Source organism: Eretmochelys imbricata, chromosome 1 (assembly GCF_965152235.1).
Source record: "Eretmochelys imbricata isolate rEreImb1 chromosome 1, rEreImb1.hap1, whole genome shotgun sequence".
Lineage (NCBI taxonomy): Eukaryota > Metazoa > Chordata > Testudines > Cheloniidae > Eretmochelys > Eretmochelys imbricata.
Window position 1 is genome coordinate 37,726,339 of NC_135572.1, and position 16,428 is coordinate 37,742,766.

The 16,428-nt window shown below is 47.7% G+C and overlaps 1 protein-coding gene across 2 annotated transcripts; it reads right to left on the bottom strand.

Moving 5' to 3' along the window:
• Nucleotides 1-3,928: 3,928 nt before the first annotated feature.
• Nucleotides 3,929-15,944, bottom strand: LOC144257773 (vitelline membrane outer layer protein 1-like). 2 transcript variants are annotated; one of them, XR_013344587.1, is made up of 4 exons: nucleotides 15,760-15,944; nucleotides 14,908-15,109; nucleotides 10,547-10,998; nucleotides 6,744-6,848 (listed from the first exon to the last, which is right to left on the bottom strand). XR_013344587.1 is itself a non-coding variant. In XM_077805907.1 (3 exons), the coding sequence occupies exons 1-3, from the start codon at nucleotides 9,795-9,797 to the stop codon at nucleotides 3,978-3,980; spliced, it is 570 nt and encodes a 189-aa protein (XP_077662033.1). In that variant the 3' UTR covers nucleotides 3,929-3,977. The 2 variants fall into 2 exon arrangements, 1 of the variants encoding a protein (XP_077662033.1); XM_077805907.1 differs by lacking the exons at nucleotides 10,547-10,998; nucleotides 14,908-15,109; nucleotides 15,760-15,944 and adding exons at nucleotides 3,929-4,272; nucleotides 9,627-9,797 and having other exon boundaries at nucleotides 6,745-6,848.
• Nucleotides 15,945-16,428: the final 484 nt, after the last annotated feature.

Here is a 16,428-nt window from a genome sequence, read left to right on the forward strand (position 1 = left end):
CAGATGCAGCTTCTGGACTCAGAAACTGTTGCTGGCAGCTGGTCTTTTATGCTATATTGTAGCTCTTTCTCTATATACCTTCCTATTCTTAGAGTTACCTCACTCACACATGCTCAGTCTTGACCACTATCTCAGAATTCTGATTGATATCTGACCTTTAAAACAATTTGTGATCGCTGTGAGTGGGTTCTGACCATCTAACTGACCTCTCTGTCAGCCCTTACTGCACGTGCTCAATAGTTGCCAATCTTGCATCCACACAGCTCTTTGGCAGGATATATATATAAAAAAATCCTAAATTCTTATGGAGCACGCTCAAGGTCCACAGCATCTATCTCAGGGTGGAGTGACTTTTGCTTATTCAGAATGGAGATCAGAAATACAGAGTAGAGACTGGAGATTTTTTTCCTTTAGTAATAAAGGGGTGTGTCTTTTACCTCCAGACAAACGATAAAAAGAGACAAGTGTAAGTCTCTCTTTCAGGCAGGCAACACTCTAGGCTTCCATCTCTCAACTTTGACAGCACTTAGAATCATAGAATATCAGGGTTGGAAGGGACCTCAGGAGGTCATCTAGTCCAACCCCCTGCTCAAAGCAGGACTGATCCCCAATTAAATCATCCCAGCCAGGGCTTTGTCAAGCCTGACCTTAAAAACTTCTGTCTCAACAGTATCATTTCTTTCAAGCAAGCAAACAGCAGCAAGACAAAGAACAATACAGCATCAAGAAGGAACAATCACCGATTCTGCCACATAATAATATCACCAACACTTCAACATCAAAGCACTTCCACGGAATTAGACTTACCCTGTTGATGATTTTAACAGGATATAGAAATGGTTTAAACTAGGTATACATATAAAGGAGCCAAAGTTAAACAGAGAAAAATAGCAAATGACACTTGAATTTAATATTCTTAGGCAAATTAATGAATCTTATCTCAAGACAGCTCCTTGAATGGCCTCTTTTGAATAAATTATTTAAATACTTTCATCAGTTTCATAAGGCTTAGTTAAGACCACACTGTTACCTATTTATAAATTGTTTGTTATCCATTATGAGCTAAGCAGACAACAGCAACCCCTTAAACAAAAAGGTCTTGCCCATCTATGAATTGGCTTAGTCGTCTAGGATTCATTAGAACAGAACTAGCTGTTAATTTTAAACTGATATGTTTGATCTTGACTTTCCTAGAGAAGAGCACCACCACCAGAAGCAGGCCTACAAAGATATAATCTCTCTTAAAAGCTGTTCATGGAGAGGCATACTTCTGAACTGCTGGGTCATGGGTGGCCTACCTAGTGGGGGGAGCAGACATCACCTTGTGGTTGTGGTAGCAATTCAGGTAATGACAAACATGGAATCAGGCACCAGTCTAAAGGTGAAGCTGGAGTCAAAGTCAAGGGACCATGCCGAAGGTCAGAATTCAAAGGGTAAGTTGGAGTCAGAGATGTAACCAAGAGTCTATCAGAGCCAGGAGTTAAGAACCAGAATAGAGCAGGTAGGTTGGGACTGGAGCAGGAACAGGGTTAGGAGCAGGGCTTGGCACAATGGCTGAAGCAGAAAGCAGCTGTAAGAACAGGTATAGTACACCAGGAGTGACTGCTGCTGCAAGGCTCAAGTAGCAGCGGGTTGGTTCCCCTGCCCAATCAGGCAGTACAAACATTTGGAGGGGGCTTATTGGGTCCAGCTGAGCTTGCTGGGTTGCCTAGGGATCTGGCTGAGAGCCAGCTGTACCCCAACAAGACCAAAGAGATTGCAATGGAAATAACCCTTGTTTATTCTCTCTCTTTTGTTTTCATTGGTTGTGTTTTTCTTTCATGATGAAACAGCCATCGTTCACAACAGTGATTATTTGGCTTGTTTCAAATCATGGTGTTCCCTAAAGCACAACAAAGAACACTATGTGACTAAAATAGTGGGAGTCACTTTCCTGAATGGGTATTAAGAGAAAGACCATTTATTGAGATTGGGCCCTTAATGAAGAGGAACTCCATTAGTCTGGAAAGTGAAAGTGCTCAAGGGGATTGATCACAGCCCTTAAAAAGAAACTCTGTGCCAAAGCATATTATGTAATGTTAAAAATGCTTCTCTGAATCTCAGGCTCCATTTAATGCAACAAAAGATTTTATCCAAAATGCACCACAGAGATTGCCCAAGATAAAGGCATTTTCCTCTGGTGCTGGTTGGCACTGTAACAAAGTAAAAGGAACCCTGATGCATACGCTGTGGGACTTGCCAGTATCAGGTAGCTGTGGAAAGAAGTGGATTGAAAATAATGCTTGGCCTCAGCAGCCAAACCTCAGCGGAAAATGACATCCAAAGATATGTACCTGCTAAGCTGGTTTAACTACAAAAGCTTTGGTCCTTAAAGGCTGCAATGATTAGCAAGTGCATATGTTTTACAAAAATGGTTGGGTAGGCTTATGCCCAGAACAGAGCAGTGGCATTTGGCCATGGCTGAGTAGCAGCCAAAGAAAGAATAGCTTATCGCCACTGTCAATATAGAGGCTTGTTTGCCAACCTGAGAGAGAATTTTGGGTTTGACTTTTTGATACTCTTGTATCTTATACTGCCATGTGAACAAAGGACAAAGACAGTGTGTGTTGTTTCTACCTGGCCAGATGGGTTTGTTAGTATAAAGGGAAGACATAAGGGATAGAATTAAGGGTATGGTGGGAGTGTAATATATGAGCATACACTGAAAGGCTGCCTGGCTTCTTTCTCAAGCCAAGGTCAAGCAACCACTTAGGAGGGGCACGAGGGAATGGGGAGGAGAGAGGCATAAGAAACACTAAAAGCCACAGAAAAGCCTGGCCTTGGCCAGAACACAACCCCACTCCTTACCCCTCCCCTGGGATACAAAAGAGGTGGGATGAAGACCCCAGACTCACGACCACCAAAATGGAACATGACCATAAGTTGTAAGGGGTGTGACTAGGGGCATGCACTGCAGGTATATTTGGTCCTGCTAAGGAGGAATGGGGAACAGGGACACAGGCAAGGCTCTGAGGAGTCAGAGCTGGGAAGGGGGACACGGGGTAAACGCTCTGCAGCATCAGAGCAGGGAAGGGGGACACTGGGAAACAGACTCTGCTGGCGTGGAGAGCTATGGATATCTTTGCTTGGAACTAACCCCAATAAGCATCGCATTGCCTGCACTTCAGACTTCTAGTCTTCTGCTTTCTGTCTGCATGACAAGAACCAGGGGAGGGGTGAAGGGAAAGCCCTCTAACAACCACAGAGATCAATTATATAAATTTGAAGAAATTTGGACCCTGTTTCTGGATACATTTGGATAAAAATGTTGAGATAACTCAAATAATGCCCCACTTCCATTCAACCTTAGTCCTTTTCTTTTTCACTCACCCCAGCCCCCTTCCTCTATTCATGTATGCCTTCTCTTATTGTATTACTGTTACTTGCACCCTAACACATTATGTCTCTGTAGCATTGCCTGGATTGTCCGGTCTTGCAACTTTGACAAGTTGTAAAATGTGTAATTGCGTAATTTTATTGGCGATCCAAAGCATGCCATATTTGGAAACATACAAAAAGGTAAATGATTTACAGCTGTGTATCTTTCATTGTCTACTTCTTTACAAAAATCAGTCTCTCACACACACACAAGATTTAGCCCCAGTCATTCCTTGGTTCTCTGGACAAGAAATTTTAACCATTTTTAGAATAAAATTACTTGATTCCCAACACCTTTCTACCCAATATGGCCATGCATCCCCTCTCTCTCCTTATCATAGGCATTATCTCTCCCCCCTTCCACGCTCCTCCCTGTCTCCTCTTCTCCTGGCTCTCCTCACAATCCAGCATTCCCTTGTAGATCTGGAGATGGTACATGATCACATGTCTGATTTGGGTCAATAAGACAGACACCGTCCTCTTCAAAAGCAGAGCTAAACTTTAATGGTGTTTAACGGGCAGGTGCTGGTGTTGGGGGATGGGCAGGGACAGGTGCTCATTTAGTTGCAGCAGAAGAACTTCACATCATTGAGCGCAGTGTCATCCCCACGGCCCTGGGATGCCTCCACCTTTGTCTGGATCCCACAAATGGCCCCAGAGCTGCAGCGATTGCTCCATGGGCCAAAATCACCCCAGGACTGCGAGGTGCCCATCAGCCCAGTCCCATCTGAGCATGTGAACTGGATGTTGTTGGCCGCCGTGTCATCGCCCTTTCCCTGGGATGGTTCCACTCTCAGCGAGAAGGAGATCAGGTTGCTCTTGGGGCACCAGTGGACCCCAGTCCAACGGCCCCACCTGCCAAAGAAGAAACTAAATTACCTGAGGCTTATTCAGGGTTTGCTACCCACCACAGGGCACCAGTCATCCTAGTTACTGTGCACCAAGCCCAGTGTTCATAGGCCACACAGCAGTGACTTGAAATCAGGCCTGGAAGGACCTGGGGTATTTTGTTTTCTTTTTCTTGAGTAGTGTTTTTTCTTGCTTGTATTTAACCTTAGAAATATCAGAAGTGTCAAGCCTGGTTTTCCCTGGTTTTGCTGGAGGACTCCGGAGATGAGCTTTGAGTGACAAATTTGGGAAAATGTGTGTAGAACTTATCAGTTCTGGTTGATATTAAGTTATTATGAAATGTTACTATGAAAACCTGCTGTATCATAAATGCCTCCCTGTATGTGGAGCCACCATTGCTGACAGGACACGTACCAAATATTCTCTAGACTGAAGACAACAGGGAGGTACTTAATGTTAATGATGATGCTTTGACCATGCAAAAGAGTAACTGCATTCCAATACAAAAAAAATACTTGCTCCTCTGTCTGAGGGGAGGGGGTTTTTTTTGCGCAGTGGAAAGTTACCAAACACAGAACAGAAAAAAAGCAGCTGACCAGGACTCAGGAGGGATTTAAAGATGGGGAAAGAGTCAGACAGGAAGAGGAAGCAATGGGCAGGAGAGAGCAAGATCAGAGAAGATGGGGAAGGGAACTTCATGAGGGAGAAGTCATCCGGCATGTAAGATGACCTGCCAGCCGTCCTGGACACAGATAGCCCCCCAGCATCCCAAAGGGCGGGGGTTATTGCAGTTAGGATGTTTATTGCTTTGTATGATCTGTACGCTCTTGAACTTAATAGGCTAAAGTAAAAGAACAGTTGTGTTAGACTCTGGCAAAGTGGCTGAGTGTGCGTTGTGAGCATCACAACTACTGTGTGCCTCTAAAGGGAATTAAACAGGGGTGGAGATCTGGGAGAGGGTATATTTAAGCAACTGGGGTATCTTGGGGGGTCAATGCTGGTCCTGAGGGCCTAGGGGGGTGGGCAGAGCACAAGGGTGCCAGAACAGGGAGGTGTAGGGGGCTAAGACCCCATCACTTTTCCTGTCTTAAGGGTGAGCGACAGGAGGAGGGGACAGAGAGGAGCGAGTGGGGGGCGAGGCCTCTGGGCGGAAGAGGCAGAGCAAGGGGACGGGACCACGGTTTGGGCACCGGTGTTTCCCCCACTTCTAGGGAGCTTCCAGCGCTCCTGGTGGAGCAGCCCCACTTCCGTGAAGGAGTAGCAGACAGTCAAGGACCAGGAAATGTGCCAGAGAGGCCCCAGGAGGAACCAGTGCTGCACCCTGCTGAGCCCCAAGCACATGGGGATCCAGGCACAGAGAGGCTTGGCTTCCCCTCACAACAGCCCAGAGGGTGGCTGGAAGGGGGCACCTGACTGGATCTGTGATACTTTGCGCTGAATCTTATACCCAAACATTAGACAAAGCCAAGTTAGCAAGAGTCAGGTTCTGAGCTAAAGTCAGGCCCTGTTACAAAGTAGACACTTGCTGTGTAATACATGCACTTGGCAAAAACACACAGGTACTTCCAAGAAGTACTAGGCTCAAGGTATTCATGTGTGCACATTCCAGAAGACGCAGGTACCACCCCCCCCGACACAAAGGTATGGCACAAACACAATACTGGGAGATGGAACAGGAACATGCCGACCTCAAGCAAAACCAGGATGGGAGGACAGGATGGGATGATGAATGAAAATGTTTTGTTCGAACCCAGAAGTACGAGGGGTAGGGTTGGTAACTAACCACATCAGAAGGGTAATACGTAACTTGTTTGCATCAGTGTATGAAAGAGGGGTCACAGAGGAGGTGTCTGTCTGGCCTAGGGGGAAGCAGAAAGTCACACCACTTAGTGAGCTGGTCATGGGCATACATGTATTAGTGTTCCTATAGAGTCTATGGGGTACTAGTACAGTGCTTTGTTGACAATAAACCTGTCTGAGTCCCTTTACCACTGAACCAAGTCTTTGGTCTTCTTGGGCAGTTCGATCGAGGTCTGCTGTACCAGCTACCTAGCCAGAGCTGGTGCAGCTCACGGAGCCAACAACCAACAATGTCAATGGCAAAATCCCACTCATTCCAGTAGGGCCAGGATTTCACCCAAAGAATATGAAAGGATGTAGCTAAAAATTCTTTTCCCCAGCCCCCAATTGCTGCAACTTTCACACTGGACTCTGGGGCTCATTTCACTGGTTCTCTTCAGTCCTTCACAGCAACTTCCAGGACACACAAGATCTGAATTTTAACATGAAATGGCCAGCTGTGTCCATCATAAAGAAGCAGAAACAGAACAGCCAATGCCCTATTTTAATTTTCCTTTACAGATTCCAAACAGAGAGAATAGTCAGAAAAGAGACCCTGTGCAAATGGCATCGTTCATGGTTATTCTCTCTGCACTTCCAGAGCAGGAGGGATGGGAGAGAAACCAAAGGGCTACTCACGGCCCCACTGTGGACTCAATGCTGGAGCCGTCAGTGCAGTACAAGCGAATGCCATTCAAAGCCGTGTCATCATGTTTTACCCCGCCGCCTTGGAAAGGCTCCACCTAGGAGAGGGGTACAGAAGATGGTGGCACAGGTACAGATTGGGAGGAGACGGGTTGGGAATCCCATCCCCCAAGCCAATAAAGCTCCCAACTTCCTGTTATTAAATTAACTACATTTCTTTAAAAAAAAAGAAGGAAAAAAAAAAAGGGAAATGTCCAGCAATAATCAGTCCCAGAAGGCTCCTGACACACGTTACAGCCACTGCCCTGGGAAGCTGGGAGGCAACTAAATAACCTTTCCCATATACAATAACTCCTCACTTAATGTCGTCCCGGTTAACGTTGTTACGTTGCTGATCAATTAGAGAACATGCTCGTTTAAAGTTCTGCAATGCTCCCTTAGAACGTTGTTTGGCAGCCGCCTGCTTTGTCCACTGCTTGCAGGAAGAGCAGCCCGTTGCAGCTAGCTGGTGGGGGCTTGGAACCAGGGTGAACCGGCAGCCCCCCTAAGTTCCCTGTGCGGCAGCCGCCCAGCAAGCTATCAACTGCCGGGCAGTTCAGCTGTCCCTCCCCCCACTGCCGTGTGCTGTTCCTGCCCTCTGCCTTGGAGCTGCTCCCAAGAGCCTCCTGCTTGCTGTGCAAAGGGGTGGAGGAAGAGGTGTGCTAATGCCAGGGTGTCCCCCTCCCCCTACTTCTGCCCCCTATCTCCACAGAGCCAGGGGGGACACGACAGGGCTCAGGACAGAGGGAGCTTGCTGGCAGCTGCTGCTGTCTCAACTTAAAACTTGATCTACTTAAAAAGGCAATGTACTTAGAGTGTGGTCAGCGTACTTAAAGGGGCAGTGCTCATCTCTCACACACACACAGTGTTTGCATCTGTCTCTCTCTGCCATGCTGTGTCTCCTCCCTCCATTCGTGCTGCCTTGTAGAGTGTGAGGCTACATTAACGACAATGTGTTAACCCTTGAGTGCTCAGCCGAGCGCTAGTTCACAATTTAGCAGCAAGGCATTCTTTGGGAAATATCCCACCCTCTGACTCCACCACCTCAACCAAGTTTCACAGTCATAATTGCTGTATACAGTGTGACAAGATGGCCGATGTTAGTCTGGTGGGTCCTGCGCTTTTCTTGGCAGGGAGCTAAGATGCCACCCCTTGCCCCTGTTCTTGGGTGTCATTGGCCATGCTAGTGGCCCAGGACGGTGGTAAAGGAGGGAAATGGACAAGGGGTCTGGGTTTGCTCCTTACTCTGAGCCCCAGCCCCTCTCAACCCCTGTGGGTTCTTACCCTCTTCCCCTTGGGTGGGATACCTGCAGTCCTTAGATGCTAGGGAAGGGAGTTCTCTCCCCCTTACTTCAGTTCTCTGATTTTCCAAGTCTCACAGCACACCTCCAAGCTCCAGTCCTCTCTTTTCTCCTCCTCTTCTCTCTGCCTAAAGCAGGGGGTTTTATTAGGTTCCTAACAGGGCCTTAATTGACTGCAGGTGCTCCAATTAACCTGCAGCCACCTTCCCTAGTCTACAGGGAACCACACCTTAATTAGCCTTGAGCTTGTTTGTTTAAAACTTATAGTGTGTGTGTGTGTCTAACTAACCCTCTCCTTCCTCCCCCATTTAGATTAATTCTTATGGGAAAATTGGATTCACTTAACATCATTTTGCTTAAAGTAGCATTTTTCAGGAACATAAGTACAACGTTAAGTGAGGAGTTCCTGTACTCCCCTTTATGTTTTCCACCTCTTTGACATCCACTCTGTCAGGCAGAGACCCTGGATGCCAGCTGGGAAGAGTGAGCAGGCTGCCCCTACCCACAACCCCCACACTGGATTTTCACTCTTGCAGCAACACACAGATTCGCAGCAGTTAGAGAGGGGAGATATCCAGGCTGGATTTAATGCAGTGGTGATGGTGCTCCCACTCATTCCCTTACTCCACAGACTAACAGTTCCTTCTCTGGCAGGGAAACGTGAGGCCGAGTCTACACTAGAATAGTTTTGCTATTCTAGCCTTACTCGCAACGTCCTCCTTGTGTAGCCATAACTGCAGTAGCAAAAAGAAAAGGAATACTAGTGGCACCTTAGAGACTAACCAATTTATTTGAGCATGAGCTTTCGTGAGCTACAGCTCACTTCATCGGATGCAGGAAAAATACTTTTGCTGGTATAGCTTATTCCAGTTTGATGAGCAAAATATACTGTCCTGGCAACAGCACTTTTGGCACATCTACTAGGACTTTTGCCAGCATAGAAATATTTTCAAAAAATGAAAATAAATCACACCCTTAACAGGCATAGCTATGCTGGCAAAACTTTCCAGTGGAGGCCTGCCCTCAGAATGAGTTTCAAGCAAAACTTCCTTCACTCGTTTTATTCCCTTCCTCCTACTTTCCCCCTCAAATACACCCCCCCCCACGCCCTTTCATGTTAACACCTTTCAGATGCTTACAGACAGTGGTCACATCCCCACCCCTCACTCGCAGCTCACCCGAGCCAGACAGATTTAGCTCTTTTAATATCGCCTCCTAACTCTGCCCTTATACCCCCTGGCCCTTTCTGCTTTGACAGATGTTTCTGGTTGAGCCCAAAGCAAAGCCCCATTAACCCAGCTGTGCAAACAATTGTGTTTTCATCTTGTTTCAGCCCCAGCTCTGGGATCACAGACATTCCCTGCCCCACACCCTTTAATAAAATCAGTGACCCTGTATGCCAATGGCTGACCAGAGTGTGAGGAAAAGAGGATTTTTAAAAACCCAGGTAACAGCCTAGAGTCAAGAGAAGTTCTTGTTGAGAGACTGGGTGGGGGTGGGGGTGTGGAAGTGGCAGTAAGATGGGAAGAATTTTACCTTCAATGCAAATCCATTAGCGTAGCCACGGGTGCAAAACTCCTTTCTCCCCCATTCACCCCATGGGCCTCCATTGGGTACAGTGAGGGTGTAGATGTACCTGTGTGCCCCTGCATCTTGGAAGTAGCAGGAGAGGAGCAGGCAGAGCCCTGCATGGATAAGGGGCTGCATTGTGCAGCATCAGCTCTGAAGCTATCCACGGAGAAGCTTGTGAGTGACTAACACCCCTAGGCACCAGGGAGATTTATAGCCAGGAAAGCTAGGCTGGGTTTCCTTGCTGGCCTGGTGCCAAATCCAACTGGGAGTAATCACTTATTGCCACATCCCTGCGCCTAGGCACTGACCCAACCAGCCCTCGCACACAAAGGGCTCATTATTTCCCAGTGAGACTGTCAGCGGCTGAAGGAAACTGCTGGCCAGGGCAAAGTGGGCAAAAGAGGGACTGTGTGTCCTGAGGGCAGGTGGCAGATTTTAGGGCAGCTGCTGAAGGTTCAGAGGTAAAGAGAAGCAGGGGAGAGGACCTTGCAGCTGTATTGGAAGAGGGTCCTGGGATTGGCAGGGGCAGAGAGAGATATTTTTTTTCTTTCATAGCTTTATCTCAGGGTCTCATTTCTGCTCCCTGAAGTTCCCTCACACTGAGTGGTGAGATTTTTCTCCACCCTCCCTACCCCATCTCCCTGTCCATAAATCTGGGCACGAGCCAAATGGTAATTTTACCCATTCCAGGCTGGAACCATGTGGTCCTGGATGAGCAAACATATCTGTTTTACAACCCATTGTTCCATGCTCTTCACCTACCGGTTGTTATCTTGCCTACCCCAGACTCTGCCCCAGGGATTGGTGAGGGAGGTGATCCCCGTTCAATCAGGATGTGGCACGCCCATAGGATAAAGTTAAGACACTTACCCTTGGCTACTTACCTTTATGAGGAAGCAGAGGCCATTTGCAGTCTCTGTCTCCTGGGAGAAAACAAGGCCAGTGTCTTCTGAGGTGCCTATTCATTTCTTAGCCCTTTCCATTTAAATCTGTGCGACTAGCCCACCTGGTTAGGTAAAATCCAGTTTCTACAGAAAAGTTTCTTAAAGAATAAACAAATCAGCTTCTGGGGAGAGAAGGGCCAACACAGAAAGGCTGCAAGAGCTGGGGTCATTGTTAACAGTTGTATGTGTCAGTCCTGAGGTTGAAGTTCCCAGAAGGCAGTGAGCTTACCACTACCATCTGTTGGCGAACAGGAGAAAGAGTGGCCAAGAACTGCTTCAAAGCTGTTTACCCAGACCTCCAGAGAGACAGAAGCTCTACAGCAGGGGTAATCAATTATTTTTTATCAAGTTCCACCAGATTTCTTCATCAAGGTATAGTCAAGGTCCAGATTCTAGAGAAAATACAAAAATAGTAAAAATAATTATAAGAATAAGTAAAAAAAAATTTTGTGGTCTGTTCAAATGCATCTGGCAGTCTGGATTTGGCCCTTGGGCCACCTATTGACCACTCCTGCTTTACAGGATAAGGAGCTCTCTGCCACCATTGGTTGGTGAACAGGGAAAGTACAGCTACCAAGACTTAATTTGCATAAGTTTTCTTCCCATAAATCCTCCAAGTGACACTTTGGGGAGTCACCAGAACAATACACGAACTCCAAATTGGTGTGGGAGTGGGACTGAGGTGTAGGAAGGAGGAGAGGTGCACTTTGCTTGTGGCAAGGAGTGTGCTGGAGGGTTCTACAGATCACTGATCCCCCTTCATGGAAGCTGTTGCCAAGAGACGTCAGAGGCTACTCTGCAACAAGAGATAATGCAGAAGCAAATTTGTGGTGAGAGGCAGCAGCGGACAGGAGCAGCGTTGAGTGAACACTGGTAAGGAGGCCCCTACCCAGCACCAATAAAATTGAAATCACCATAGATGGGTTTTGTGGTGGAGCCTCAGGACCAGACCAGGCAGCACTTCCCCTGGGGGTGGGATGCAGGCTGGCTAAGTGCTGTCCTGGACTCTGGGACTATGCTCCTCGTTGACACCAACCATAAGTGGACCTTAGTGGGGAGAGGGAAGTGATGTGTGAAAAAGGCAGTTGCTTATTGGACATTCACTTGGAGGGTGGGGAACTGAGTTAACAGACTTCTGCCAAAGATATCATAGGTTGACTAGTTTATTCATTTATGTATATAGTTGGTGTGTTTCCCCAAGTTGATTCTGTGTCCCCTTGCACCCAAATAAAGTCTTCCTTGTTTTATATTCAGATTCAGTGCTTACGAGAGGGGAAGTATTGCCTGCTAAGGGAACCCAGTATGGCCATTCTTCTGTTCATTTTTCCCTGGTTTCTGGGTGGCGGCTCAAGCTGCTGTTGTTTGTTAATTTAAAGAGAAACCTCTTAAGATAGCTGAACCCAAACTTTGTTGCTGCTGACAACACCTGGAAGAAGGAGCCCATTTATTAATATAGACTGGGCTGCTGGCACCGCCTATAATTAAAATTGCCCAACAGTTCTTCTAAGTTGCTTATAACTTGTCAAACTGCAACTGTTTGCCCTGAAATTTTCCATGCTGGGTGACTGCCTCAGGCTGCATTTTTCTAGAAAATGTTCAGCCAAAATGTTCAGCTGTTTCCAAGAATTCAGCCCTGCTCCTGCTCTACATCCTGTGTTGCCTCACCCTAGGGAGCCCAGCCTGACCCTTGGATCCAAGTCCTGACTTCTGACTCTGCCAGCTGGCCTTGGACTCAGGAGCTCGGGGTCAGAGCCTGTTCCTGGCTACCTGCTCCAACCACTAAGCATGACCACCCACATCTGACAGCAGCAGAAGAAACTCCAGATCAGCCTCATGGAGCTAAGGGGAGGAGACCGTGAGAGACATTTGGCTGGTGCTGGGATATGGCAACAACCAGAGAAGAAAAACAAGGGATGTTTCAAAGGGAGAGGAACCAAAGAGCTATTCAAAGCCCCACAAAGAACTCAACAATGGTGTTGTCAGCACAGTGCAGGCAAATGCCATTCAGAGCTGTGTAGTTGTGCTCTACCCGACTGCCTTGGAAGGGCTCCACCTGGGAGAGGGGCATCAAAGAGACAGTGAGCCCAGGGAGGGACTGGAAGAGGAAGGGGGCTGGGAAAACCTTTCTAGCTCAATAATCCATATTCTGGACTTGGGGGAGGGGAAATGACACTTTTCCACACTTCCCTTTATTAAATCAAAATTAACTGAATGTTTTTAAAAAAGAAGGAAATTGCTCCAAAGGAGGCTCCTTCCACATGTAGCATGCCACTGCCCATGCAAACTGGGAGATGGCTAATCATCTAGCCCAAATAGCAGCCTGATGTTTCCCACCCTACTGCTGTCTTGGCCTTACAGACTGGACTCTGGATCCCAGTTGTTAAAAGAAGAGGCTGCTGCACTCCCCTCCACACCTGCCCCCTCACTGGATTTCCAGTGGGGGAAGCAACAGCTAGAACCAGATAGGGGAGATTTCTAAGCCAGATTTAAATGTCCTGGGGGAAGGGGCTCCCAGGTTTTCCCTTAGGGAGAGACTCCACAGGCTAAGAGATCCCTTATAAAAAGACTGAGCTTCAAGCGTAATGTCCTTCCTTCATTTCATTCCCTTCCTCCTAGTTTTACCCCTAAACTTCTCCCCTCAACCCCCAGATCCTAACCCCCTTCAGATCTTTACAGACAGCGCTCACGTGCTCTCCACTTGGTCACTGCTTACCAGAGCCAGACAGATATAGCTCTTTCAGGCCTTGTCTACACAAGAAAATTGCTGGAGATCAGGCTGGGGTGTGATAAATAACCTTCACAGTGACCATTTCCCTAGTGGCAATGCAGTATAAGTGCTCAGTCTTGGTTTAGCTAGCCAAGGTGGAGCCTGTGGAGAGCTTGGGGAACCCCCTGAAAAGTTAACTGAGAAACTGGTACCCTGCACGTACATTAGTAAAGAGGTGACATTTAGGGTCAGGTTAGCTAATGCATCCCAACCTAACCTCCATTTCTCTTTTGTTGCTGACACCTAGAATCTCTCCCCATTATTCAGCTACTGCATTCCCAGAGCCTTTCTGCTTCAATAGACATCCCTCTCTGTGCACAAAGAGAAGTCCCTTGCACCCAGCGGTGTAGACAATTCTTTTTGTCATTGGTTCTTATCAGCCCCAGTTCTGAGGCAACTTGCTTCCCCTCCTGCAGTAAACACAAGGGACCATGCACTGAGGGTTGGCTGGAGGGGTCAGGAAGGAAGGAATCAAAAACCTAGACACACACACTGGCATCAAGCAGGGTCCTCTGTGTGAGACTGGGTGATTTGCACTGTGGGAAAATGGCGGGGCGGGGGGAGGGGGGTAATGTTACCATCAGAGAGAATCCAAGTCTCTGGAGCCCAGTTTCTGAGCTCCCCACTCCTTGCTTATGTCTCCACGGGCACAGTGAGGGTGGAGATAGTGTTCTGTCACCTTGGAGGAAGCAAGGGAGGAGCTGGCTGAGGATGGCATTGGCACAGGGCCGCAAGGTAGTTCCTCTCACTGCAAAGGAGGAGACGCTGGTGAATGACTAGCAGCCCTAGGCACCAGGGGAATGTATATCTAGGTAAATTGGGGTTCTTTTCACTGGCCTGGTGTCAACCACACATTGGAGCAATTGCTCCATTGCCACATCCCTGTACCTGGTGCTGACTAGGCACTCACTGGTCTGACCATCCCTTGCACATAAAAGGCTCATCACTCCCCAGTGATCACTCCAGAGAGGGGTGAGGGTGGGGGATCCCTGCTCAGTGCAGAGGCAGAGTGGAGAAAAGGGGCCTATAGGACAGGCTGTGGATTTCAGTGATTGATGCTTGAGGTAGACCAGGGCAGGGAAGAGGATTTCAGGATTGGCAGATGAGGGATGCAGAAAGGTGCTGGTTTTTTAAATTGATAGCTTTCTCTCTCGGGCCCCACTCTGCTCCCTCCCACCTCCTTTCAGGATTTGTGGGCTCTGGCCCAATAGTACATCTGTTTGACCCCAGCTGGTGTGTGCAGTGCTGGTTGAGCAAACTAAGACAGAATATACTGCTGTGTTCACTCCCTACACATTGTTGTAATGATGATCATAAAAAATAACTCACAAGGCATACTTTGTAAACACTCATAATTTGCTTATTAGTAATATCATGGCAAAATGCCCATAGCAGTGTTATCTGTGAAGATATAAACATAAGCTGAGATCATGACTAAAAGTATTTTTCCAGAAAGGTCTGGGGAGTGGCCAAACAGGGACAGAGGGCAAGCTGATGCCTCAGCCAAGTGTAAACAAGACTGATGGACCATTACCTGCTCAGTGGCCATTCTTTGGCAGGAAAGGAGCCAGGTGCAAAAATCTACATCTTAGATGCACAACAGCATGGAGTGTCCTTCCACACAGTCAGCCTGTCACCTTGCTCCCAGCTGGAAATGCTTCTCAAAAGGGGCAGGGGACTATAAAAGGAAGGGGCAGACACCCCCTCTCTCTCCTTGTCACTTGCATTCTCTGCACCTGAAAAGACAAAAGAAGCAGCCATTGGCCTCTGGGGGAGGGGTCCTGACCTAAAGAGTTTGGACAGAAAGCTGCTGAAAGCATGTGGTGAGAAACCTTTGCTTTGAAACTAACATAGTGTAACTTTAGTGCCCTTGCCAAGATGGAGTCTGCTCTGCAGGCAGCTCTGGCCAAAAAAAAGCATGCACAGAAACTCAGCAGTGAAAGTCCCTTCCACCCCAGGGGCACCTGTTCCAACCCCCCGGAGTGAACGTGAACACACACACCCCACCCCCAGAAGAGTAGAGTGAATATAGGAAAGGGAAATATTTATTTACAGAGGGATGAAAGGAGAAAACAACAGGCGGAAAGATTGGGGAAGTGCTAAAACAGGGTTGTATTCAACACAAGGTCCCACAAGCCCAGTGGTAGGACAGTCGGAAAGTGCAGACACCAAGCAGAGTTCAGGAGTCCTGGGTAAAGTTCCAGTCTAGTGGTGAGTCTTGGGAGCTCCTGGTTGTCTATGGCGCCAGTGAACTTTCCCCAACAAACCCCTCCGGTGCCCTCTTCTGTCGCTCTCTGCAAAGCCACACAGAGTGACCACCTCCCCACTTAACTAGCTACAGCCTCCCTCCTTATTCCAAAGCAGAGTCACAAGCCCCAGTACTCACAGTCCCATGCAGCTCTGGGCAGCAATGATACTGGGTCCAGCTCCGGCCTGTCCTCGGGCAATTCCTGCCAGGCACAGTGCTCCTCCTGGCTCCTGTCCTGGGGTGTCCCCAATCAGCTGCTCTGTCCCTCCCAGGCTTCAGGCAGGTTCTTGGCTGCTTCACTCTGCGAGGGCCTGCTTGCTGCAGCTCTTCTCTCTGCAGGTCCAGACACACACCCTCTTGCTCTCCCCGCAACAGCACTTCCTCCTTCTGGAACAATCAGCACTTCCCCCCACCCCCCAGTCAGGAACAAGATTTAAAGGGACCAGGCTCTCTAAACCCCAAAGGGGTTACATGAGTTTGTTAAATTAGCTACCAGTAAGCATTTTATCTTTATTTTTCTTGTAACCATTCTGACTTTCATGCCTCGGTACTTGTACTCACTTTAAATTTCTCTCTTTGTAGCTAATAAATGTGTTTTATTATTTTATCTAATCCAGTGTTTTTAAGTTGAAGTGTCTGGATAACTATTTAAAATAATAAACTGGCATATTATTCCCCTAAGGAATAGTACACTTAATATATTTGTACTGTCGAGGAGAGGGCTGGGCAGTGCAGGACAAACATTTCTGGGGGAAGATCAGGGACTGCAGGTGTGTTGGGGTCACTCTGCAGCATTACAAAGGTTGG